Source organism: Amia ocellicauda, chromosome 8 (assembly GCF_036373705.1).
Source record: "Amia ocellicauda isolate fAmiCal2 chromosome 8, fAmiCal2.hap1, whole genome shotgun sequence".
Lineage (NCBI taxonomy): Eukaryota > Metazoa > Chordata > Actinopteri > Amiiformes > Amiidae > Amia > Amia ocellicauda.
The window spans coordinates 23,367,889-23,395,614 of record NC_089857.1 but is presented as its reverse complement, the minus strand read 5'-3'; the positions used below and the strand labels follow the sequence as shown (position 1 = coordinate 23,395,614).

Below are 27,726 nucleotides of genomic sequence, written 5' to 3'. Positions count from 1 at the left end.
TATCCATAAAAAACTAAATATAAAAAATAGTAACACACCAGGAGAGTAAATACTGTTGTATTCATGTATTTTTAGCAAATGTAATGTGACTTAATGTTAAATGTTTTTTATTTTCTAATTATATGGTTATCTTCTCTCTGTTCAGTTTTGCCATTTATGTATTTATTTGTTAATTACAAAACAAATTAGCTTTGCAGTGCTTTTTACTGATATTTAGTGGTTTGAAATTTTAGATTTTACTAAAGGTTTTGTACATTTATAACAATTATATTAGTCTAAATAGCAGCTCGGGGTTTGTGTAATATGCTGTATTAATAGATACAAATTGTTTAATAATGCCTTGCAGTAATGTTTTAATATTATTGTTAATTTAAAAAAGGTGATGTCTTAATATGCCCATGTATCTTAATGTAACTATATCTAGTTATATTCAAAATATATATATATTTTTTTTGCTAGATTTATTTTGTGACTTGCCTTTACAAGCTCTTCTCTTGCTGGATGTGCATGTGCTTGTCATTTTGTCATCTTGTCAGTGTCTGGTCAGTGAAGCAGTATAACAGCAATTGCACTGTCTGTCTCTTGCCACAGCATGGAGTTTGCCATCAACAAACTGAGGAGAGCTGGCAACTACAGAGGACTCTACATAATGCGATGTAGCCCCAAGGATTTCAATAAATACTTCCTGTCCTTCGCTGTGGGGGTCAGTGTGCAGCAGGGGTGCACCCTGCTACTTTCTTATTTCTTCAAATGCATTATTTCAACCAGCTGTGCAAAACCATACTAAGCCTAGACAATGGCTGTGGAATAGGTTATAACACCTACACACTGCTGATTTTAAAAACAGAAACTTTTTTTTTTTTATAACCACTTTTGATAGCAATGCACTATTTGTCATGATCTCTGCTGTTCTTAAAATAAACAATGCATGCTCAGTAGAATAAAATGTGAAATGTGAGTGCAGACAGATTTTATTTAAAAACATCTATATTCCATACTGCTAACATGAAGGGCAGATGGTACTATACCCTTTATAGAAAATATTTTTCTCTTATGTATGGAATAAATGTTCACAGTTGGTCTTTGTTAAATATTAAAGTACCTAATATAAAGTCACTATATCCTATGAGTGACACTGACCACCTTGCCCTGTCCAGTTGTGGGTTAGGAGTAAATTCAGTCTGTGCTGGGTAAGGGTTGATAATTCTGTGCATTTATTTTCTGTTTCTCAGAGTGAGAATGGGGTCGAGTACAAGCACTGCCTGATCACCAGGACAGAGACTGGAGAGTATATTCTGAGTGGAGCTAAGAAGAGCTTTGGGAGTCTGAGACACCTGCTTAACTGCTACCAGAAGGAGACAGTCCGTTCTGATGGGATTATCTTCCAGTTCAGCAAGTGTTGCCCACCCAAGGCCAAAGGTCAGACCAGCTTACCACATCAGACATTCATAGTCATGGAGCATTTAATTTGATTACCATTACTTTAAATGCAGCAAATCCAGTAAAATCATTTTTCACACCTCTGTGATCCTTTGTGTGTATTATACATGCCTGCTTTACTGCAGCACTTTGCGTTTTTGTGACATAAATGAGGAGACATGGCTTTGTGCTATAGTGTATCCGGAAAGTATTCACAGCCTTATTCCAAAATGATTAAATTCATTATTTTCCTCAAACAATACCCCATAATGACAACGTGAAACAAGTTTGTTTGAAATCTTTGCAAATTTATTACAAATAAAAAACAAAAATCACATGTACATAAGTATTCACAGCCTTTGCTCAATACTTTGTTGAAGCACCTTTGGCACCAATTACAGCCTCAAGTCTTTTTGAGTATGATGCTACAAGCTTGGCACACCTATTTTTGGGCAGTTTCTCCCATTCTTCTTTGCAGGACCTCTCAAGCTCCATCAGGTTGGATGGGGAGCGTCGGTGCACAGCCATTTTCAGATCTCTCCAGAGATATTCAATCGGGTTGAAGTCTGGGCTCTGGCTGGGCCACTCAAGGACATTCACAGAGTTGTCCTGTAGCTACTCCTTTGTTATCTTGGCTGTGTGCTTAGGGTCGTTGTCCTGTTGGAAGATGAACCGTCGCCCCAGTCTGAGGTCTAGAGCACTCTGGAGCAGGTTTTCATCAAGGATGTCTCTGTACATTGCTGCATTCATCTTTCCCTCGATCCTGACTAGTCTCCCAGTTCCTGCCGCTGAAAAACATCCCCACAGCATGATGCTGCCACCACCATGCTTCACTGTAGGGATGGTATTGGCCAGGTGATGAGCGGTGCCTGGTTTCCTCCAGACATGAGTTCAATCTTTGTTTCATCAGACCAGAGAATTTTGTTTCTCATGATCTGTGAGTCCTTCAGGTTCCTTTTGGTAAACTCCAGGCGGGCTGTCATGTGCCTTTTACTGAGGAGTGGCTTCCTTCTGGCTACTCTACCATACAGGCCTGATTGGTGGAGTGCTGCAGAGATGGTTGTTCTTCTGGAAGGTTCTCCTCTCTCCACAGAGACACGCTGGAGCTCTGTCAGAGTGACCATCGGGTTCTTGGTCACCTCCCTGACTAAGGCCCTTCTCTCAGCCAGCTCTAGGAAGAGTCCTGGTGGTTCCAAACTTCTTCCATTTACGGATGATGGAGGCCACTGTGCTCATTGGGACCTTCAATGCTGCAGACATTTTTCTGTACCCTTCCCCAGATCTGTGCCTCGAAACAGTCCTGTCTCGGGGGTCTACAGACAATTCCTTGGACTTCATGGTTTTGTTTGTGCTCTGACATGCACTGTTAACTGTGGGACCTTATATAGACAGGTGTGTGCCTTTCCAAATCATGTCCAATCAACTGAATTTACCACAGGTGGACTCCAATCAAGTTGTAGAAACATCTCAAGGATGATCAGTGGAAACAGGATGCACCTGAGCTCAATTTTGAGTGCCATGGCAAAGGCTGTGAATACTTATGTACATGTGCTTTTTTTGTTTTTTATTTTTAATACATTTGCAAAGATTTCAAACAAACTTCTTTCACGTCATTATGGGGTATTGTTTGTAGAATTCTGAGGAAAATAATGAATTTAATCCATTTTGGAATAAGGCTGTAACATAACAAAATGTGGAAAAAGTGAAGTGCTGTGAATACTTTCCGGATGCACTGTAAATCGTAGCAGAAAACCCACCACACTACAATTTAATTCTAAACACTACAAGTCTTTTTCCTTTTCTATTATTTAATTCATTATTTCCTTCTTGTCTTTCAGCATACAGAGTGTATTCACAGTTTCACATCTATATTTTCTTAATTTCTTCTTACAGAGAAATCCAACCTTATGGTTTGCCGAAGTAACATGGCCTCAGAAGTTCCCGTCTCGCCCACTCTACAGAGACACAACGTCAGTCAGATGGTGTTCCACAAAATAAGGAAGGAAGACCTTGAAATTGTAAACATTTGCAACATTATGTGCTGCCTCAATGTTTTTCACCATTAGTGAGACTTTTAACATTTCAGACATTCATACAGTCCCTTTAACTAAGATCTCATCTCATTGTCCTACACTAAAAATGACCATCTAAGTCAACTGAAATTATCTGATCTGTTTTGCAAATACGAACTACGAACTGATACTGAACCACATTTCTTTGCGGCACACTTAATGTGGTACTTATAATTGATCAATACATCATCTCTTCTTCGATAAAGGCATCTGTTAAATAACATGCATACTAGGAACAGAGCAGCAAACTATCTACGGTGATCTGTAAAATACCATGTCTAGTCTTCTCAAAAGGAAAGTTTTATTCGCTAACACTGATTGTTTAGAGGTTAAATGAAGGTTTTCACCAGTGTGATTTAATTAGTAGAAGCAGAAGCTTGAAGCTTGCCCCAGGTCAGTGGGGATTAAGGTCCATCTTTTAAAGCAATTTCTTTAGGCTGCTTTGTCACTTTTCCTCTTGGGCCTTCCCAAACACACTTTCAGCTTTTGATCATTTTTAATCATTATGTTGTCTCTTTCCCCTTCCAGTGTTATTTGTGCTTTTTCTCTTTTTTGTTCTCTCCATCTGCTAAAGATGAAAAGACAATAGTAATTATAATTTATATGTTGAGATCAAACATTCACTTTTAATTCTGAATTATAGTAAAGTAACCCAAAATATCCTTCCACCATATTGATTACTGGATACTTGTTTAATTGGAATTAAGGGGAATATTACTTTTACATTCCAAAACAGAACTTCAAAATATTTCACTACAGATATTTTAATAATCCAACTTTTCTTACTAGCTGTTCCATAACCAAGGAGGTTTTCATAGAACTGCCTTTTCCAGCTTTTTTAGCTGTTACCATTCCTTGAAGCATAGATGTTTTTGTTTTGTTTAATAAAATAAAAAGACACTGCTGCTCTGTTTTATGTTTTTATTTTATTTTATTTTATTTAAAGCCAGATTGATGAATTTTAAGGTTAAAAAATATATGGAATCCAATCCATACATCGAGATCTCTGCTATTCAGTAAAGTCATGAGACAATCATAATAGAAATATATTTAGGAATTTTAAACTTAAACTTTAAACAGTAATGATGCACTTCATATGTTTAGGGTAGTAGAAAAGTTTGAATTCTCTGTTTCCAAACATATAAATATTTAATTTTGTCCCAAGTTTTATTGGATATTCATAGGTTTATGTTGTAGTCAGTGCTTTAGAATTTATGTATACTTGTATTTGTTATGTATTTTGCATTGACATCAATTGTATTTGGTTTCTTTTTACATTTAGTTTCTTTATTTATTTTTGTTTACAGAATGAAAGTTTAGGTCAAGGAACATTTACGAAGATCTTCAAAGGAATCAGGAAAGAACTTGGTGACTATGGACAAATGCATCAAACAGAAGTAATTTTGAAGGTTCTGGATAAAGCACATCGAAATTATTCTGAGGTGAGAGAGACACAAAAATGTATTAGTATCGGGCAGTTGTTATTCAGTGTGTTTACTAACCCTGCTTCATCCCAGGAGAGATTAAGTTTTCTTCATTGGTAGACAAATGGAGAGGTTTTACTCTCCAGTTCCTCTGCTTTCCGAAGTTTTGTTTGAGAGAGTGTGCACTAGTACGAGACTCACTCAGAAAGAGTGCACCTCACACCTTACGGAGTCATTCTGAATACTAAACTGGTCAGCTCTGAATTCTTCAAAAAGATTGAGTTGCTGGTCTGTCTCCACTCTTATTGTTTCACACAGATGCTGAATCAAAGCACCCCCCAACAAACCTGGTCATTATCAAAAAGTAATGCGTAAAGTAACATTAATTTATGAAATAATAATCCCTCAATATCTTGTTTCTGTGTATCTAATTTAATTTTATGTTTATGAATTAAAGAAGTTAAGGATTTTATGTTCAAACAAACCTTTGAAAGGAACTGAATCACATTAATCAGTCTGTAATATAAAAAGCATACATCCTAGTGCAATGAGCTAATCAGTGCAGACATAATAAAGTTAAATCCTAGGTATGTGTTAAGGGAAGGGGTAGGTATAGAAGTCACAGCTGCACAAAAGAAGTGCTAACAATACAAGTATGCAGGAGCATAAGGATGCCTTAACAAAATAAAGATTAATAAAGTGCAAAATGGTAAGAATGCTGAGCAGCTCAGTAGGTCAGGCTGCTGTATTACAGATAGATGAACATATGTGTCCTGAATAATCACTGGAAGGTGGTCAGGGACTGTGCTGTCCTGACCTCAGGGGGAGGGTCATTCCACCACTTAGGGGGCAGGGTGGAAAAGGATTGGGCTCTGGAGGAAGGGGAAGGAGGGAGTATAAGGAGAGATGAGTCTGTACTTAGCTAGATGTAGTCTGGTCGAGATCAGAAGACAATTGTAGTAGTAGTAGTAGTAGTAGTAGTAGTAGTAGTAGTAATTCAGTTTATTTGTTTTATTAGTGTATACTTAGCAATATAATAGGTTACATTATCAACAGTACACTTTTTTAATCTATATTAGTTTTTTCTCATCAAACTTAGTGTTTCTCTGTTCTGCCGGAAATGTTCTATGTATATTACATTATTAATTAATCAACAATTTCATGTCAAAGGTTCAACACTTAAGATAATGTTGTGTTTTATAAGCTGGAATTCCACATGTGAGATTTATCTTGGGGACATCTCTTAGTAGCAAACCAGATCTTGTCTGAAAACTCTCAAACCCATTTCCCTGAGGCTGGGTGGTCACTTATGTCTGAAGATGTCTGACATTTCTACTAATGTGTTATAATTTTGAGCTAACACTGTGACACTTTTTGTTGCAGGTGAATCTTTTCAGTGATTTTGTACTCAATGAAACTGCAATTTCTGTAACTGAAAGGTCTTATTCTTGAAATGTTTTTTTTTCAGTTTTTTATAAAAGTTTGCTTTTAATTAACCCCCAAAACACAGACGTAAAAATATAATTATTTGTATAAAGTATCTCCCTGAGTGACACATTGGAATCCTACTATATATGCTGTAAAAATGTATTCTGTTTATTGTGAATTCCTGAAAGCAGTATATGTAGTCTTGTAATATATGTAGCTACTGTTCGGTACCAGTTGATATTTCATGTCATATTAATATGTTATTGAGCTAGTATATGGGACATTAAAGCTTATTTTAGAGGCTTATCACTGAATGTAGAATGGAGGTCTATGTTTCCTTACAGTCTGTTAAGTCGCCTTGGGTAAGGGCATCAGCAGAGAAATAATTACAATATAAAATTTTCATTTTGAATTCTTCATATTTAAACTCATGGTTCCTAAATCACTTAATGAATGACTAACCAGGAGTGGTGTAGAAATATTTTTTCAGTGTCTGGGCATCTGAAAGTTTTAACTGTTAAATAATTTCTCTGTTTTTTCTGCAGTCCTTCTTTGAAGCTGCGAGCATGATGAGCCAGCTCTCCCACAAGCACTTGCTGTTGAATTACGGAGTCTGTGTGTGTGGTGAAGAGAGTAAGTCGAATGTAGGATTGGCATTACAGACATCCATACTAAAGCCATACATAATTCTGAACTGCTTCCACATCATAATATTGACCCTACAAAACAGTCACATATGTCTGGCTGCTTTATTCCTTTACAACTCAAAGAATATGGTTGCAATTTATTTAGATAGATGGTAATTCTGCAGGGTTGTAGAATTGTAGGCAAAAACATTAGAAAGTGAGGTCTCTCACTACTCTTCATATTACCTTGTCTCAGAAATCTGAGCCTTAGACTGGGATTAAATCAAAGATGTCATCAACGTGCTAATAGACAATGTTGTGGAATTCTTTTCTGCTATCAATCAGCTCCAGATATTCAGTGCATGAAAGAAAAGAGCCACCTATCACTCATTAAACAATAATGCAACTAAAGAAATGGAAGTACAGTGAAATGTATACATCTCGTTTTCATGGGTGCTTGATTGGGAGGGCACACCGTATACTTGATGGAACCTGGGAGTGTAATCCATTACAACCAATCATGATATTAATGAGACAGACAAGGGGCTTGGAAAAGTAGTGACTTGGTTAACCATTTTCTGAAACAGGCATCACTTTCCTATCATAAAAGGTGAATGTTTGATTGGATTTAGGTCGGGGGTCTGACTGGGCCAATAGAGAACATTTACCTTTTTGTTCCTTAGCCACTCCAGTGTAGTTTTGGCTGTGTGCTTCAGGTTGTCGTCATGCTGAAAGGTGAACTTCTGTCCCAGTTTCAGCTTTCTTGCAGAAGGCAGCAGGTTTTCCTCTGTTGGTTTTGCCCCAAACATAACACTTTGCATGTAGGCCATAAAGTTTAATATTTTTTTTGTCAGACTACAAAACCATTTGCCACATGGTTACAGAATCTCTTGAGTATTTTATTTTTATTTTTTATATATTTCTATTCAGATATTTGGATATTAAATATATTTTTACTATTCTGCCTTTTATTTTGCCAAAATAAAACAATGGTATTTGACGCTGCAATTAAACTGTTTATTACTTTATTAAAGTACACTGTTTAATTAAGGGATAGAGGTATTTTCAATAGGAAAGTCATTTCAGCACAGACCAGGCCCTAGACGTGTTTCAGCAGTGAGGTAATTCTCAATACGTTTTTTTTTTTTTTTTTACCCAAGTCACTTCCACACCAGCAACTTGTTCAGCTCATACCTCTTTTTCAGACAAAGGTTCTATAGTTAGACATACTTGTTGACTCATTTTCACTTTCATTTTCACAGAAAATTCTCTATTTGAAATTCCTCTCATGTGTAAATGTTGATGAAGTCTTCACACGAGCCTCTGACATTTATAGTTAACCTGGGTGAAGAGAATGACGCATCTGCCTGACAGCAGTTGTGAAAGATCAGTCGGGCAAATACTGGAGAAGGATCTAATCACAGCTAAATGCATTTCAAAATCTTTGCATCATTCGTGATCAAAATGTATGTTGTTTTGGGATAATTGTTATTAGCTTTTAAATGAGCACAATGGGTCAAATAGCCTCCCTTTATGTTCTTAAACTCATTATTTGCACACCACTTTATTTTGTTCCAGCTTGATTTGATATCTTGAGGTTTCTGATTGAAAACCATGCAAGATTAGTTTCCCTAGTGAATTTCAAAGGTTCCTTTCATTCATCTAAAGATTAATAACATTAAAATACACACGGATATTGCTTTGTTTGGTTGGTAAAATTTATGTTTTCCTATAGTTGTGCATGTCAAACTGTATAACTAGTTATCTTGGCAAGCCAATATCGTATATACGTTTTTCAATGTCATCTGGCAATATTGAACTGTTTGTCAGTGATTCAGATCATATGGAGGTCTCCTTTGAGAATTCATCTGATCACCAGCATTTCATTAGTCAACTAATTACAAAATTACAATAACTGTACATTTTTCTTAATACTGGTTTTGAACAAAACGTTGCTAAACATCAGTACAGTTTTATTGTATATAGTCCATTGAGAACAGTGGATCAAAGCCCAAAAGCAGAGAGGGAGCTGGAGAAATTATGCCAGGAGGAGTTCTGCCAAAATCCTTCCTGAATATTGCTTGAACCTCATAAAATACTACAGGAAGTGTCTTCTCAGTGTCATCACAGTCAAAAGAGAATCCACAAAATTCTGATGTGTGTGTGTGTATATGTATGTGTATATATATCCTGAGGTCTTGCTAAGGGAGACGGGGGTTCGAATCTTGCCCTGGCTGGAACCCCCCAGGATGTTACATTTGATGTTAGAAGTGTGCGAAATGAGCCTGCATCAAGCCATCTCAAATGAGGGGATGGCAGAGCAGCGTGAGGGCAGACTGTAATGACTGGGGGGGCCTGGGCTAATCTTGCTGTGTCCAGAGCCCCCCAGGATGTTACAATATGTTACCAACACTGATGATTGGGTCCCCAACCTGTGAACAGTGAATTTTAAAAAACTGCAAACCCGAGAAACCACCGGTTCCTTCAGTAGGCTACTATGTTTCATTTTGTATGGTACATTACTGTACAATATTCAGGTTTCTAGAATATCCATTGTCTGGCACAGAAGCAAGTATTTAGTGACATTTTTGTAGTGTCCCAATTCAGCACAATATTGTACTGAAATAATTAGTGGGCTTGAGGACTGGCTTTTTGGTCATTTTAGGTTGAATAAAGTATATTTGCCATCAGGTTGAAAAGATAGGATTCAGATCTATGGTTTAAAGCTTGATGGCCATTTTGGGAATCCAACCTGGTTTAATTTTTCAGGTGTACTTCTGGAACTGAGCTAGTTTAGTAAGCACCCCTACCAATGTCAGCATAGAAGTACATGTATTATGAGATATCAAGCTATGCATGTGACCATAGTCCTTTGAAGTTAATTTACATAATCGTTGCAGCCCTAATTAAAAACAATGATTTGTCGACTTATTCGACTAGTAAAATACGTTGACTTCTATTTCAGCCATCGAATAGTGATTTAGCTACGTTGCCTCTATCTTAACCGTTTTTATTAATACCCTTGATCTTGGCCCTTTCGCCTAATATCCTTGCCCTGTATTGCTAGCTCTGTGTGAGAACAACGGTTTAATTCCCAACAGCAGTAGATGGCAGTAATGCATCACTTGGTTTGTCATCCACCTGTATGCGTCTCACTGGAAAATGTCGTGAATCAAAACTGCGGTGAAAGCATCGAAACTGTGGGAGTATTTCTAAGAGAAACAATGATAGCTGTACTGTGCTTTGTGGAGTGTGTGAATCAGAATTAGCTGTCCAATAGAGCACATCCGACAAGCTTGAGCACTTGAAACTGAACGCATGGTAAGTTTTTGCAACATTGCTAGTAATAGCTAGCTAGCTAGAAATTGTGCTGACGAAAGAGTTGCATGTACTGTGCTTGCCTCCGATGTAAGCTTTTCTCTCATGCTAATCTATGCAAACGTTTATATTTAAAATTAGACATTGAATTTGACGTATTTAAACATACAAGTAAACCTACACCTGTCTTCAATCGTGGTGCACATAGACTCGGTTTGCCACATTTAAATATTATCTTAAAAGTGACTTGAATACAAGCACATCAGAATTTCATCAATTGGCTTTCTTGCCAATGCTTGTGCACCGACAGTCGCGACATTGACCAAATTAATTGATTTAAGCTGGGAAACTCAGGTTTACGTGTAAAGTCATTTTAAAGTTATGCTGTAGCCATGTGGGATATTGTGCATACGTGCACCGCGATGGAAGACACGTGGATTATGTGCATGTTACAGGCATGTCAAATTCTACGTAACATTTTAGATAAAAACTTTTGAATCGTGGACTCGGCGCTATGGAGGACAACAGGACTGAGCATTTAACCACTTCAGTACCATGATGTACACACGCACGTCACATGAAAACCCTCAGTGCCATGTAGTCTCATGTCATTCCCAAAGCCTGTGATGATCCTGTAGAATGTGAATTGAAAGCCGGGGACAGCGATCATGCCATGTTTTTATCCAATCGCATGTTGTTTAGAGCCTCCATGTACCTGTGCACGTATACAAGTCTTCTGTCTATTGCGGCAATCCATTCACTTTTTAGAAGTATATAAATAGTTGTATATTATTGCTAGTTTTATTATTATTTGTACTTGTTTAGTTTTTAGCAAGAGCTATACAGTGCTGTGGCGAGATGCATTGAGAAAACAGTGCTGAATGGAAGGCAATGAGGTGGCGTTTGTGGCAACCAGATCCATCACAATGCTGCGCAGAGCCCTGTAGCGCATTTCTAGCCCATCCTTCCAAGTTTATTGTATTGAACATTTCACGACATTGCACAGAACTAGCCGCTGATTTTTGATTGATAATTATGGTTCATTGTTTATTATAGTTTCAGTGTATTGTTTAATAGTTTCATTTTCGTGTATTGTTTTTATTACAAAAGTTCGTTATTTATCATAAAGTATAATATAAAAATGCATTTGCCTTCTTTGGAAAAACATAAAAAAAAATTTTCGGTAATCAGAGCCCTGTATTTACAGAGTTCAGTGAACTCGAGAATAGGATGTTGGCACCAGGAACCCATAAGAATGCATTGATAATTTGTTGTGATTATTCGAATAATTGATCGTTGTATGTGTAGAATAATCGATTATCATAATAATCAATAGCTGCAGCTCTATTTTATTTTCCCTCGTGCACCTATTTGTATTCTTAGGTTTTTGTCCTGTTTATTTTTATTTATTTTGTAAATAATGGTAAGGCACAAGCATTTTCCCATTTAAATATCATTAATCATAGTATCCAAAATAGTTTTAGTTAATTTTAAGAAGAGAGAGAGAAAAATTGAATAGGTATGAGAGGTTTATAGTAGTTTATAGCACTCTGTTCTGTGTTTGTAACTTTCAGTAGCAGAAATCACTGTTTTTACCTAATGCCATTTTTGTTTTTTTGTAGATATCATGGTGCAGGAATACGTGAAGTTTGGTTCACTTGACACCTATCTAAAGAAGAACAAAAACTCGGTGAATATCATGTGGAAACTGGAGGTGGCAAAGCAGCTGGCATGGGCTATGCATTTCCTGGTGAGGAGGCATATATTAGGATTAACTTTCAGATGTAAAGAGATTTGTTCAAATAAAATATGATTATTTTAAAGAGATAATGAGATCTCGTACAAACTACAACAAAAAATGCCTCTTACCTTCCTGCTCTTGATTGTATTTGATAATTATATATTAACCATCTTTAAAATACCACATTACCATTGTGACATTAAGTGAATTAATGCAGTCTGAGAAGGACCACACAGGTTGTCTTCCTGCTGCTGATACACTACAGTGATGCACACTTATTTGGTAGTCAGTTATGTTTATATATTATACTAGCACATCTGTGGCTCATTGTCCTCACCAGGGTCTTGACCTGATTGCAGCTCTGGTGGACATTCCTGCAGTCGGCAGACCAATTGCACATGACATAATTAATTTATTTAAATTGATTGATTTTCCTTATATGACCTGTAAAATTTTTGAAATTGTTGCGTTTATATTTTTGTTCAGTGTAATTCAGTAATTTAACTGTTTCTGACATCTTTCAAGATTTTTATATTCTGTTTCAAATTGTTTTAATTATTTTGTCAGTACGATTGTGTGATCACCTGCAAACGAACTGCATAACTAGAATTACCAAAGTGATCATCTAAAAGTGTTAATTGCATTGTAAATATTATAATAAAATAAATGTAATGCAATGTTATTTAAGTGATTATCAGTGATTCAGTATGAAACATTAAGCATTAGCGCATCTCTATATAGTAAATATGTTTATTTTTTAAATAACAAAATGCAGACACAAATATAAGATTTGGGAGTTTACAGTGTGAAAATAAGTGGCCGGTGAATAGGTAAACATCAAAGTGACTGTAGAAGTGGGGCATATATTCATGTAAGTGGAATAACCGCTGATTTCAAACTACATTTATTGCGCAACACAATAAGTGTAGAAAAAGCTTTGTAAAAAAATCATTTAAAGAATAATTTATAGAAACATTACCCATTTTGTAGCAGTCTATTATTTCCTGCTACCACAAGGCATCAGTGCCCTTTTAATTTGGGACTGGAGAATTCTTCCTTTTTTTTGACAATAAATACTTTTCTTTAACTCTAAAAATAGAGGAAACACTGTGTGACAGATTCATTTTCAACAAAATAGGTTAAGAGCTTTTTGTTTTGTTTTCTAGGAGGAAAAAAATGTTGTGCATGGGAATGTTTGTGCCAAAAATGTATTGCTCACCCGAGAAGAGGACAGGAAGACTGGCAACCTTCCCTTCATAAAACTCAGTGACCCAGGAGTCAGTATCACCGTCCTCCCAAAAGAGAGTAAGCAAGTTTTTTTTTAAACTACCTACCTCTCTGAGCACTGACAAATATCCTTTAGGGTTGCAACAATTCAAATATTTCAATAAAAAAAAATAGAAATCGAAATAAATTACACATTACAATTTTAGTCTTCGATAATTCTTGACATTCATTATGGTGGGTGGTGAACAACATTTTGGGATGGATTTTTCCCCAAAAAACAATCGACAACAATGTGTGCTGCACTTTGCAAATCTGATCATGACATAAAAGTCTGTTGCTGTTATTGATATGACTGGCTCCTTTGCTGGAAATATGATCTCGATGAAAAGAGACAGCTTGAGCCCAAACAATGTAGACATGCTGAATAGAGATTCTTCTTATATATTGTTTGCAAACTACTGAAACACTGTGTTAGAAATGGAAGATGGTTTGAGGTTGATTCTTCTCACTGGCCCTACTCACTGAGTATACCTTGTCTGATCTGAGTCCTCTTTGGTTCAGTCCTGTAATATATGAGCACATCTTGCAACTTGTCTAACAGTAGACAGTGACAGTACAGTGACAGGCCTTGAGCCTGAAGTACAAAGTAGTTTATATTTTTGTCAGACCTCTGCCTCCTTTGAACGTCTTGCACTAAACTTTGTATGCTGCCTATCCTATGGTTATACTGTTGTGGACAAATTTAGATTATATAGAAGTATGGCCTAATTTGCTGGGTAAATCAAAACTACAGAAAAACTAAATATATATAATATTATATATTATTACTTATATAACACTGTCAAAACTAAAATAAATAAATCACAATAAATCATGCTAATAATATTTGTCCAGCATTTAGGCCACCTAATTGCTTTGTGTGTAATACATATATATTGCTTCCATATTATTTTTTTCTAAGTTTGATTGGATTTTGGGCTCCCTGCTTCTTCCTCAGTACTGAAAAACCTTTTTGTTGCGTATTCATTTGTGCTTTTCTGCTGGCACTGGTTAAATTTTACTTATTTTTATTAATCTTTTAATTTATTCAAGTGTTTTAGTTATCAATGTGCTTGTTGCCAGTGTTTGAACTCTTTATGTGCTGTTTTTCAGCTGAGTCCTAGTTTCTGAATCTTTTTATTAATCTTGTATTCTGCCGACATTTCAGGCTAAACATTTTCATTTATTCATAAGCAAGAAGAGCCCAGACCTTGAAATGTCTTGTTTTTCAGTTCTCATTGAAAGGATCCCATGGGTGCCACCAGAATATATTGAAGATCCCAAGAATCTTGGCCTAGCAATGGACAAGTGGAGTTTTGGCACCACGCTTTGGGAGATTTGTAGCGGTGGTGACAAACCCCTTAGCACGCTGGATTCTTCTAAAGTGAGTATTTAAGCAAGGCTGTCAACTTGAGAATCAAATGTTGAAACCAAAGATTAGTCCCTCTAAACAACTGGGGGATAAACTTGAAAAAATATTGTATTGATTTATTTTCCATAAAACAGATTTTCTTAAACTGGGGGCCGGGGACATTTGGGTGTCCTCAGAGACTGTGAAGGCAATCCATAGAAAAACCTGATAACACTTCACCCCAAGACCAGATACATAAAATACTCTCTTAATAACCAGTTTTGCTTCTAATTATAGTATTAAGCTTGCCCCCTTTCATGTGGGATTGTTCACCTCCCAATACTACTTGTAAAATTGTATTAATATTACATTTAGTTACTGTATATCATTGTTCTTCTATTTTTGGTGGTGGGTGTCAACTAGTTTATTAGAATTGTATGTGAATGTCTAATGCAGATACTTGTTCTTACCCACAAAGAAATATCTATTCTACGAAGATCGTCACCAGCTGTCTGCACCAAAATGGACAGAACTAGCCAACCTCATCAACAACTGCATGGATTATGAACCTGTTTTCAGGCCCTCTTTCCGAGCGATCATCCGGGATCTCAACAGTCTCTTCACACCAGGTGAGCTTATTCTGCCACTGTGACCTCATGGGCTCTAAGGAGTCCTACAGCTGTGTCTGAGAGAAGTTAAGTTTAAAGTAAGTGTTTATGGCACCACAAACGATATCTCGACATCTATCCAGTCAGTTTTGCTGTATTGAAAGATTAGATGTTTGAAAGTAAAATGTTGGTGATTTGTTCGTTTACAACACATACAAATATTTTTGTATATGCATATTTAATATTTTTTATTGATATTTTTTCTAAATATATAGGTTGCTACCTCAAGCCACCCATTTTATATGTATAATGTACCTTCCTATTACCAACAGGTACTTTTCAGTTTTAAACTGAATTTGTCCTTATACAAATTTGCTTAGTCCTGACCTCTATTCAAATATTATTGCATTTCCTGAGCTACTTCTATGATAAATACTGTGCCTAAAAGAAAATGCTTTGTTCTTTTAGACTACGAGTTGCTTGTTGAGAGTGACATGGTGCCAAACCGAAGTGGTGGAAGTGGATTAGGTGGGGCATTTGAAAACCAGGAACCTGCTCAGTTTGAAGAGAGACACTTGATTTTCCTTCAGCAGCTTGGCAAGGTAATGTCAGCAGGCATATAAATATATAGTCTATAGGAGGAAAAAATTGCATTCTCTTGTGAGATCTGTTTTAATATCTAAATTATTTAAAGGAAGATTCACATATTCAGTTCTTTCAGGGTAAAGTCCTACTTTATTTACTACCAGGCATTAAGGTAAAACTTTGTGTGTGTGTGTGTATGTGTGTGTATGTATGTATGTATGTATGTATGTATGTATGTATGTATATATATATATATATATATATATAATATTTTTAATGTTTTTTATATATACATATGTATAATAGACGTGCTCAAATTTGTTGGTACTCCTCCACAAAAAATGAAGAATGCACAATTTCCTCTGAAATAACTTGAAACTGACAAAAGTAATTGGCATCCACCATTGTTTATTCCATATTTAATAGAAATCAGACTTTGCTTTTGATGTTGTTTTTCAACATAATATTGTAAATAATAAAACAAATGAAAATGGCATGGACAAAAATGATGGGACCCTCAACCTAATATTTTGTTGCACAACCTTCAGTCCAATGTTTTGTTCTTATCCATTCTTGGGTGCTTTTAGCTGTATGTTTTGCGTCATTATCCTGTTGGAGGACCCATGACCTGCGACTGAGACAGAGCTTTCTGACGCTGGGCAGTACATTTCGCTCCAGAATGCCTTGATAGTCTTGAGATTTTATTGTGCCCTGCACAGATTCAAGGCACCCTGTACCAGGCACAGCAAAAGCAGCCCCAAAACATAACTGAGCCTCCTCCATGTTTCACTGTAGGTATGGTGTTCTTTTCTTTGAAAGCTTCATTTTTTCATCTGCGAACATAGAGCTGATGTGACTTGCCAAAAAGCTCCAGTTTTGACTCATCTGTCCAAAGGACATTCTCCCAGAAGGATTGTGGCTTGTCAATATGCATTTTAGCAAATTCCAATCTGGCTTTTTTTTTTTTTTTTTTTTATCAAAAGTGGAGTCCTCCTGGGTCTTCTTCCATGGAGGCCACTTTCGCTCAAAAAGCGATGGATGGTGCGATCAGAAACTGATGTACCTTCACCTTGGAGTTCAGCTTGTATCTCTTTGGTAGTTATCCTTGGTTCTTTGTCTGCCATTCGCACTGTCCTTCTGTTCAGTCTGGGGTGGATTTTCCTCTTGCGGCCGCCCAGGGAGGTTGGCTACAGTTCCATGGACCTTGAACTTCTTAATAATATTTGCAACTGTTGTCACAGGAACATCAAGCTGCTTGGAGATGGTCTTGTAGCCTTTACCTTTACCATGCTTGTCTTTTATTTTCTTTCTGATCTCCTCAGACAACAACTGCTTTCTCTGGTCCATGTTCAGTGTGGTGCACACAATGATACCAAACGGCACAGTGACAACTTTCCTCCATTTAAATAGGCTGAATGACTGATTATAAGATCGTAGACATGATACAAATTAAAGAAACTAATTAGTTTGGAATATCACTATAATCCAAATATTTATTATGTTTTCTAAGGGGTACCAACAAATGTGTCCAGGCCATTTTAGAATATCTTTGTAGAATGAGCAATAATTAATCTCTTCACAGCTTCTTTGCTTTATTCTATGACATACCAAAGCCATGCAAGTATACATGATGCAATAGCTTTTAATTTTCTCTCTTTTCAGGAGGAATTAAGCATTATTTCAAAGAGCTGTAAGCATACGAACAAATTTGAGCGTGTGTGTGTGTGTGTGTGTATGTATATGTGTATATGTGTGTGTGTGTATATATATATATATATATATATATATATATATATATATATATATATATATATATATATATATATATATATATATAATATTATAAAATGATCACCGCTTTTACTACTCATTACAAAAATATATATTCTGCCTAGCATTTTAATCCGTCTTTGAACATGTTTTATGCAGTGGATACTGTCAGGATTTAATTGCTTAATTACAGTGTTTAGGGTCTATGATGGGTCACAGCCATTGGCCATTAAAGTTTTTATTTTGTTATAGCTTTCTAATTTTGTGAAATAATGGTCCCAAAGGTATAATGTAAATGTAAATTAGCATTTCAGTTCACTATAACGTTTTCCCTAAGGATATACATGATTTATATCATAACTGGGGCCCTGTATTTTGTATGAAATAGTTTAAAAACTTTTTTCTAAAAGCATGGTCTAGCCATAACCTGTGAAGTGACGTTATATAATATATAATAATATTGCTTGGTAACAATTTCTAGAGGCAAATACAGCTGATTATTTATATTATTTCAAAAGCTTGACCCCAACATTCTATTTTGCAAAAAATGTCACAGGATGTGAATAGAAGTTGGTGATCTTTACATTTTTGTAGACCCAGGTTGGTACTAATCTTGGGCAACCCAATGTTAATTTATGAAAGGTAGTCCAAGACTAGTGCTAATTGAAACCAGCTGCCACTGTTTGAATCTCTAAAATGCACATCTTTCCTGTGGGCACAGGGCAATTTTGGCAGTGTGGAGATGTGCCGCTACGACCCTCTGCAGGACAGCACCGGAGAGGTGGTGGCAGTCAAAAAGTTGCAGCACAGCACCGCCGAGCACCTGCTAGACTTTGAGCGCGAGATTGAGATCCTTAAGTCACTTCAACATGACAACATTGTCAAATACAAAGGGGTGTGCTACAGCGCAGGTAGGCATGGAGAGAAGCATGCAGGTTTTTACATTGGCAAATCTGGCATGAGGTAAACTACTATATATAATACTTTTTTATTTTATTTATTTTTTTAAGTATGGATTTAAAAAAATATATATAAATCTTACTTAATTTTAGAACCATTTAAAATTGAATTTACTGCATTTTGAAGGAAGAGAGACCGTGGTACTTAGGCTTAAAAGGTATTATTTTCAGTTTTTAGGCTTAAATACTTTATTAGTGAATTGACTGCTCTGTTTGAACAGGATTTAATATTTCTATATTGGTTTGAGGTTGTCTGTAGTATGCGTTGATGATTCTGGGAAGTGTTAATAAACAGCAGTGTGAACCTTTACAAATCAGGCACATAATATGTTAGAGGAATGTTGTCATTGACAAGTAGTATGGCTTTTATGCATCTCACAATTAAATACTATCAGAATTAATGTTCATTGACAGAAATAAGTATATATTAATGTCCATCTTCTTTGGCTTGCACCAAGTCACCAGATTATACTAATTTTCCATTCTCTCTTCAATAAAGGACGAAGAAACCTGCGGCTGATTATGGAGTACCTGCCCTTCGGAAGTTTAAGAGATTATTTAATCAAGAACAAGGAAAGGATAGACCACAAAAAGCTTTTCCATTACGCGTCTCAAATATGCAAGGTATTTGCTTTTCTTTTGAACCTCACTGTAACGTACATGTATACATAATCCTTCTAAATTTTTTTCTCAGACTATTTATTAACCCTGCTTGCATCATAAACAAGGTTAAAATAAATAAATATGAGATTGTTTTTCACAAATGTTACCTTTGAAGGTTCCGAACACATTACCGAAGAAAGGTGACTCACAGCATCGTCCAGCATATATATACACTCACCTAAATGATTATTAGGAACACCTGTTCAATTTCTCATTAATGCAATTATCTAACCAACCAATCACATGGCAGTTGCTTCAATGCATTTAGGGGTGTGGTCCTGGTCAAGACAATCTCCTGAACTCCAAACTGAATGTCTGAATGGGAAAGAAAGGTGATTTAAGCAATTTTGAGCGTGGCATGGTTGTTGGTGCCAGACGGGCCGGTCTGAGTATTTCACAATCTGCTCAGTTACTGGGATTTTCACGCACAACCATTTCTAGGGTTTACAAAGAATGGTGTGAAAAGGGAAAAACATCCAGTATGCGGCAGTCCTGTGGGCGAAAATGCCTTGTTGATGCTAGAGGTCAGAGGAGAATGGGCCGACTGATTCAAGCTGATAGAAGAGCAACTTTGACTGAAATAACCACTCGTTACAACCGAGGTATGCAGCAAAGCATTTGTGAAGCCACAACAGGTACAACCTTGAGGCGGATGGGCTACAACAGCAGAAGACCCCACCGGGTACCACTCATCTCCACTACAAATAGGAAAAAGAGGCTACAATTTGCACAAGCTCACCAAAATTGGACAGTTGAAGACTGGAAAAATGTTGCCTGGTCTGATGAGTCTCGATTTCTGTTGAGACATTCAGATGGTAGAGTCAGAATTTGGCGTAAACAGAATGAGAACATGGATCCATCATGCCTTGTTACCACTGTGCAGGCTGGTGGTGGTGGTGTAATGGTGTGGGGGATGTTTTCTTGGCACACTTTAGGCCCCTTAGTGCCAATTGGGCATCGTTTAAATGCCACGGCCTACCTGAGCATTGTTTCTGACCATGTCCATCCCTTTATGACCACCATGTACCCATCCTCTGATGGCTACTTCCAGCAGGATAATGCACCATGTCACAAAGGTCAAATCATTTCCAATTGGTTTCTTGAACATGACAATGAGTTCACTGTACTAAACTGGCCCCCACAGTCACCAGATCTCAACCCAATAGAGCATCTTTGGGATGTGGTGGAACGGGAGCTTCGTGCCCTGGATGTGCATCCCACAAATCTCCATCAACTGCAAGATGCTATCCTATCAATATGGGCCAACATTTCTAAAGAATGCTTTCAGCACCTTGTTGAATCAATGCCATGTAGAATTAAGGCAGTTCTGATGGCGAAAGGGGGTCAAACACAGTATTAGTATGGTGTTCCTAATAATCCTTTAGGTGAGTGTAATGTGCAGGTTGAGAAATCTTGGAGAAAACAACTCCAAGGCAGAGAAAGTTCATAAAAATCTACCCCATCACTGTCCAACAAAATACACAAACAAACTAAATAAATTTAAATTTAAGATTTTGCTTTTATTCAACAAAGAACAGAACTTAAATTGAAATTCCTCCCCAAAAAATACACAGTTATCCCGATTACTGGAATAGTAATGCACAATGCACCACAGTGCATAGAGGATTATAATTGGTATATTGGAGGAGTGGACATGTCTGACCAGCTGTGCTCGTACTACAGTTTTCCTCACTGCTCTGTGAAATGGTACCACCACGTTTCCCACCATGCTAAAGAAGTAGCTCTCGTAAATCCCTTTATACCCTTAAAAATAAAATCAATTCAAACCTCTGTGAAGTTGCCATGTGTTCAGAATATGAATCAAAATATATGCATTAGTTTGTGCTGCATTTGTGCTGGTTTGTGCTGCATAAATCATTGTTTGTGCCAGTATAGTTCCCGAGATATTAAAGATTATTTTATATGAGCTGTGACGTCACTCAGCACCCCATCAACTTCCAAATCGCACAAAAATGATCTATTTCGTTTGTGCTACGCTCGTGCTGGTTTGTGCCCTTAAAAGAAACGTTTGTGCTATTTTATTTCTCAAGTTATTAAGCGATACTTTTTTAATTAGTGACGTCACTCAGCACCCCATCAACGTCCAAATCGCACCAAAATGATCTATTTCGTTTGTGCTACGTTTGTACCGTATTTGTTTTCATCAGTGCAGTTATAGTTTTTTAGATATTCATATTTTAATTATCAGTGATGATGTCACCTAGCACCCCATCAAACTCCAAATCAATCCGAAGTGGTGTCATTCGTTTGTGCCACGTTTGAGCTTGTTTGTGCAGCAAAAAAATGTTTGTACCAACATGATTCTTGAGATATTACACATTACATTTTAATCATTTAACACTTGTGTCTGTCCTTTATGCTACGATTGTGCTGATTTGTGCTGTAAAATGCACAGACTATTTTGGCCGTATTCTGCTTCAATATAATTCTGCTCGTACATTGCAGTGCAATTGCACAACAGGGTTCTTTATTCGGCAAAGTCGGGTTTGGACTGCCGACAACACCAATCAAGCAATGTTTGCACAGAGTTGCACATGTATGTGTCAAGTGGTTTTGGTAGGCTTCCAGCACTTCCTGCTTATAATAATAATAATAATAATAATAATAATATGTGGGGAAGAGGAAGAAGAAGTGGATGAAAGTGTTGACAAGTAGAACATTTTTTAATTGAACTGTCTATACACATTTAGTAATCTGTAAACTTAACAGTTTGTTAGATACTGTCCAGTTTTTTTTTTTATTTCTTTTTACACAAACCGTCAGACCATGGCATCCTCTGCAAACATGAAGTGCAAAATTAAATGTACGTTTAACATATGAAACTCATAAGAGGCTTTGTATGTTGCAGTTGATAGGGGCCTGAAAGACAGGGATATTACAGCAGCAAAGATAGAAGAAGAAGAATTATGCTTCTATTTGTCACATCTACAGATACAGCAAGTGCAAACAAAGGAATCACTGACTCTAAGCACTTTCCTGGGGAGATTTTAAATGTAATGTGGAAGTTTGAGTGTTGTCAAATGAGCAGCAAGATTTGAATAGCTATAAGTGGTTGCAAAGCTATAGCACATTCTTATTTATTTTATCATTAAAGACTCGGCTCCAGAATTCAAGAAAAGCTAACAAATGTCATCTGATCTTAACACTGGCAAGGCAATGTAATGACTAGTATTAATTTTCTATGTGCATTACATATAGTTCAGCGCACTGTTAATATGTAAAAATCCCTTGGTTTCTGGAAGTGCGAGGAAAGATTGGGAGTCTTGAATGTAATGTGGTCAAAGATGTCTTGTAAATCTAGCCATTTTTCATATGTATATGTGGAAAATAAAGACCATTACCTTATACCAACATTTTTGTTTGTTGATGTACAGGGCATGGACTACCTGGCCACCAACAGATACATTCACAGAGATCTAGCTACCAGAAATATCCTTGTTGAGAGTGAGCACAGGGTGAAAATCGGGGATTTTGGGCTGACAAAGGTTTTGCCCCAGGGTAAAGAGTATTATAAAGTTAAGGAGCCAGGAGAAAGCCCCATTTTCTGGTAAGATTTGTATTTATTTCTGTTCAGAATTACTCTCATGTTTTGTTTTCAGGTATACCCCCCCTCCCCCAGGTCTTGGAAGTGAAGCACAAAAATATCTAATTTACTGTCTATACATGTGTGAGAGTATATATGCATGTATATTTAGAGAGAGAGAGAAGCCTCTAAGCCAGTCCATACATGAAGTGGCAACAAAGCAGCCATTAATGACAAAATACCCATCATTAATTTTGAATGGTGTTAGGACAAAGCATGTAAATTATACAACAGTATAGCAGACGTGACATAATCAGACAAGACATAAATGGAACCTTTTTTCTAAATTCAAAGCATTACCTCTGGTACAAGTGCAAAACAGCACTCAACACCATCCCACCTGTCAAGCATGTTGGTGGCAGTATCATATTATGGGGGTGCTTCTCATCAGCAGGGACTGGGAAGCTTGTCAGGATTAATGGGAAAATAAATGGTGCATAGTACAGGAGAATCCTAGAGGAAAACCTAGAAATGTCAAGAATCAATACTGGGTAGAACAAGATAATAAGCCAAAGTAAAAGGCCAATGACACACTGGAATTGTTTAATGAAGAAAGTTAATGTCCTTTAGTGGCCCAGTCAACATCAAAACATGAATCCAATAGAAAACATTACACCGTAAGCTGGTAGAAACCTATTCAAAAAGACACACAGCATGATTTGCTGCCAAAGGTGCTTCCATCAGTCCTGGCTATATACTAAATACTTCTGCAATCAGTAAATTGCAATTTATGTATTTTTTTTGTAAGCTTTGGTGACCTTCAACCACCTTAACATATGATAGTGTTAACTTTGATCATTAGAGTTTTTATAGAAATGTATCTGAGAACAAACTGAAATATGTCATATGTCAATATATCATTGAGTGAAAATGCTAAAATGGTCCAGACACATTGCAAGAAGAACCGATCAAAGATGGACAAAGGAAGCCAAGTATTTAGAACTAGGGATTGTCTCATACAGTGCAATATAAAGTGTCTTTAACGTTTTTAACAATACAGGTATGCCCCTGAGTCCTTGAGTGAAAGCAGGTTTTCTGTGGCATCAGACATCTGGAGTTTTGGAGTGGTGTTGTATGAACTCTTCACACACAGTGATAAGAATAAAAGTCCACCAGCGGTATGTGCATCACCACTTTACTGTTTTCTTTAAATGTTGTTGTTGTTGTTGTTGTTGTTTTTATAAAGTATATACAGCTCTCGAAAAATGAAGACCACTCCAAGTTCAGAAATCAATGTTAAGTGGTCTCTTAATTTTTTCCAGACTGTATATTTATGCATGTTCTACCATAGAAGAAGGTATGTAACAGTAAGCTTTCAGTTTCTTATGCATATTGGTGGTTTTCAAATATAAACTGATATAGAACAAATACAAATAAAAATAAAAAACTTACTTTCATAGTGTTACCACATATTAATTTGGGGATTTAATGGTTTTTGTGTGTTTTGTCTATAGGAGTTCATGAGGATGATAGGAAGTGACAAGCAGGGCCAGATGATTGTCTACCATTTAATTGAGATCCTCAAAGCTGGCAACAGGCTAGCGAATCCAGAAGGTTGTCCTAAAGAGGTAAGATAAGATCTTATTGTTTTTGTGTGCTCTCCAAGTAGACATGTACAAAAATAATAGTATCACTGGCAAGTATGACTATTATGTCATGAATTTATTTTTATCATTTGAGAAAAATCCAACAAAACAAATGGTAAATACCTGAAAGAAACATATTAGAATAGCTACTTCAATTTCTCCAATGTAAACTATCGGGTACAAAGGAGCTGGTATTCATAATATTAAGTAAATAGATAAATTATACCGCAAATACATATAAATACATACCAGTGTTTTGGTCTCTTTCAGTTAATTTCTTGTTCTGCTTAACACTGGCCTATTTGGACATCTTCCACATCAGTGCTTCTACCGTCATGCACCCCTCCTCAGGTTGCATGACTCCCCCTTCCTTCTGGGGCTTTCAAAGATATTGGCATCTTTCCCTTTAGACTAACATTTCAGTTAAAATTATTAATTTTAAAAACTAGAGCCCTGCTATTTACACGACCAACTGTTTTAGGGTGTACTTCATTCCTCGCAGTGCAAGGTGGTCATATAGTCTGCTAATGTAATGCTCTGATTATTATGAGCCTCCCAAGAACTCTCCTTTTTTCAGAAGCACTTACTGTAACCATATAACAAATTGCTTACATTGTTTCCTTTTTGACGTACTTTAATGCTTGTTCGTGGGAAGTAAAGGCCATGTTACGTCATTTGATTAAACTTCCGGCCACAACTTCTTTAGTACCAACTACTGTGCTGAACTTTAACATAATTTACTCTAATACATCAGTCTATGAAGTTTGTTGTAGGTGAATTGCAAAAGTAAAAAGTGTGGCTGCTGTGGATTAATCATGCATCAGCATTGCATAATTTCCATACATTGCTGTACATATCTGGGAAACGATATGTTACTTACAGGACACATATGTCACAATCTATTAACTGGTATTAATACGAACTGCTGTGGAAGATTAAAGATTTATTCACTGCAGGGTTGCCTCAAATGGATTTGCGATGGTGCTGTGTTTTCACATACATTTGCCACTTTTTTTTTTCTTTAACTAATCTTCTCCTTTACCACTTGTGGTAACCGTATGAAATTCAGATCATAAGGTAACCTACTATATGATGTGCTCAAATGGTTGCAATTGACCAGTCAGAATGTCAGCTTTTAATATTTAGCCTAATAACTTAACAAAGTGTCCATATAGTAAAGGTTAGAACTGTATTGCCATCTTGTGGAAGATTATACAAATTGACCACAAATTGAGTTGCATATGTTAAAATGCATAACCTGCAGATAAAGTTTGGAAGCCACAAAGTTCCTTTCAATGTCTAGTTGTTATTATTCATAACAGTAGTAATAGTATTATAGTAATAACATTATAGTAATAGTAGTAGTAGTAGTAGTAGTAGTAGTAAAGGTATTTACTGATTGTTTTGCTCATTAGTATAATATGCTGTTATAATCTCTTGAACTAAAACTTTACTAAACATACTATAGAAACATACATCGTATATATGAAGGGATGTGAATGAACTGCTTTGCTTCTCCCAGTATTTGTCAGTTTAACTAATTAAAGGAGACTTGAGTGACATTTATATGCAGTGATAAGATGTGTTTAAAAATTATTAATCCACTTAGAGTAAATCTAAAATATATTTGAAAATAGAAATTAATGGTAAATAATATTGTGTAATCTTGGAGTCACTTTTATTGTAAATAATAATATAATATGTTTCTTAACACATGCTACCTTGATTATGGATAATCCTGAATAAATCGTAAATAATGATAAGAGAAAGTTATAGACGCATGCATGTTAGGACAGGGTCTCCCTATTCTGTCGTGGGTTTGTTGAGACTCAAGCGGACTTTGCTTTTGAGAGTTTTATTTGAACGCATTTAAACTCACTGTAGCATTTGAGACTACAGTGCTTTCAGACAATTTGGTTGTGTGATCTAAATGCCACATTCGCTAGTAGTACAATACATTATTAACTAGTGAAAAACTAAATGTATCTATATAAAATATATTGTTTTTCACTAGTTAATTAAAAAATCAAATAATCTTTAAAAAAACAAACTAATAAAGCAATGTAATCTTATAATTAGGAAAAATGAATGTATCCTATAAATAGAACTTCCCCCAAAATCCTAGCCCTCCCTGTTATTGTAATGGTAAGTGGTTAGCATGTCTTGTGTACAGAAATCTGGCTTGAAAATATTTTATTTCTATGACTTAATTGTAAAGCAATTAGTCAGAAATCCCTCATTACTTTTGCATATCTGTTGAAACTGTATTTGTCCAATATATTTATAAAACCTTGGTTAAAACATATTATGGTTACATTTGTATTTATTATTCTTAATTTTGTTTTGTATTTTATATGGTGGGTTGTTTCACTCATCTAGAGCACCTTGTTTTAAATTGTTTGTGAGAATAAAGTCAAATGTCTTGTAGGTCTACCAAATCATGCTGCAGTGTTGGAACAGCAACCCACGTTTGAGGCCGTCCTTTGAAGATCTCAGCCGGAAAGTGGACAGTTTCTGGGACAATAAAGAAGGCTGAATCTACCTAAGTGCACTTGTTAAACATTTTATTTTTCCTTTCTCGAATTCATTCAACGGACGTTAGCCAAGTTATGGTCTACGAGTTGGGATGAGTATCACTGGATGGGTCCTTATCTGTGCTGTCTGGTTGCTTTCCTGTCTCAAATGCTTTACTTCCACTGGAACTTTTGGAGACAGTATCAAAAAGATACCATACAGATACCATTTCCCTGCATTCTATATTGTATATTGGCAGCAGTGCTGGCATTTTCCTCTCTTTTAAGAAGGCAGCAAATGTGAAGTGAATATAGTGTTTATTATTATTATTTCATTGTATTTTTTATAGGTACGTAAACATGATTTTTTTCCCTTCTGTTTATTTTTTGTTTTGTAAACTAAATACACTGCAAATTATATTTGAAATATCCTTAAGCAGTGAATGTAAATGGAGAATCTGGTTTGAATATATTGTATAATTGCTTGTAAACGATAAATATATTTTTTGTATTTTTTTCATTGTAATGCAGGCTCTGTTGGATTAAATATATATATATATATATATATATATATATATATATATATATATATAGTACTGCTGGTTTTTTTGAACTTTACCTCTTTAGGTGAAATTGTATTGTAACATCTTGATTAACCCCACATTCTCTGTCATTACCCAGTTTTCAACATGACATAGATGTTTATTGCTTTGAAGAAAACCCCTTTGTTTACCTAACAAAGAATCCTAATGGCAAAATAACATGGTGGTTTTTATAGAATTAATCGGGGAAA

The 27,726-nt window shown here is 36.1% G+C and overlaps 1 protein-coding gene across 1 annotated transcript in view; it reads left to right on the top strand.

Moving 5' to 3' along the window:
• LOC136754685 (tyrosine-protein kinase JAK2) overlaps positions 1–27,480 on the top strand; it is a 58,366-nt gene extending 30,886 nt beyond the window's left edge. The window contains exons 9-24 of the mRNA XM_066710732.1: positions 592–703; positions 1,233–1,419; positions 3,313–3,437; positions 4,799–4,933; positions 6,889–6,976; positions 11,910–12,037; positions 13,195–13,333; positions 14,527–14,678; positions 15,124–15,274; positions 15,722–15,855; positions 18,330–18,519; positions 19,067–19,191; positions 22,626–22,798; positions 23,835–23,952; positions 24,289–24,402; positions 26,849–27,480. Of these exons, the coding sequence (XP_066566829.1) occupies positions 592–703; positions 1,233–1,419; positions 3,313–3,437; positions 4,799–4,933; positions 6,889–6,976; positions 11,910–12,037; positions 13,195–13,333; positions 14,527–14,678; positions 15,124–15,274; positions 15,722–15,855; positions 18,330–18,519; positions 19,067–19,191; positions 22,626–22,798; positions 23,835–23,952; positions 24,289–24,402; positions 26,849–26,956 (2,179 nt within the window). The 3' untranslated portion in view covers positions 26,957–27,480. The remainder of the gene's footprint in view (positions 1–591; positions 704–1,232; positions 1,420–3,312; positions 3,438–4,798; positions 4,934–6,888; positions 6,977–11,909; positions 12,038–13,194; positions 13,334–14,526; positions 14,679–15,123; positions 15,275–15,721; positions 15,856–18,329; positions 18,520–19,066; positions 19,192–22,625; positions 22,799–23,834; positions 23,953–24,288; positions 24,403–26,848) is intronic.
• The last annotated feature ends 246 nt before the right edge of the window (positions 27,481–27,726 follow it).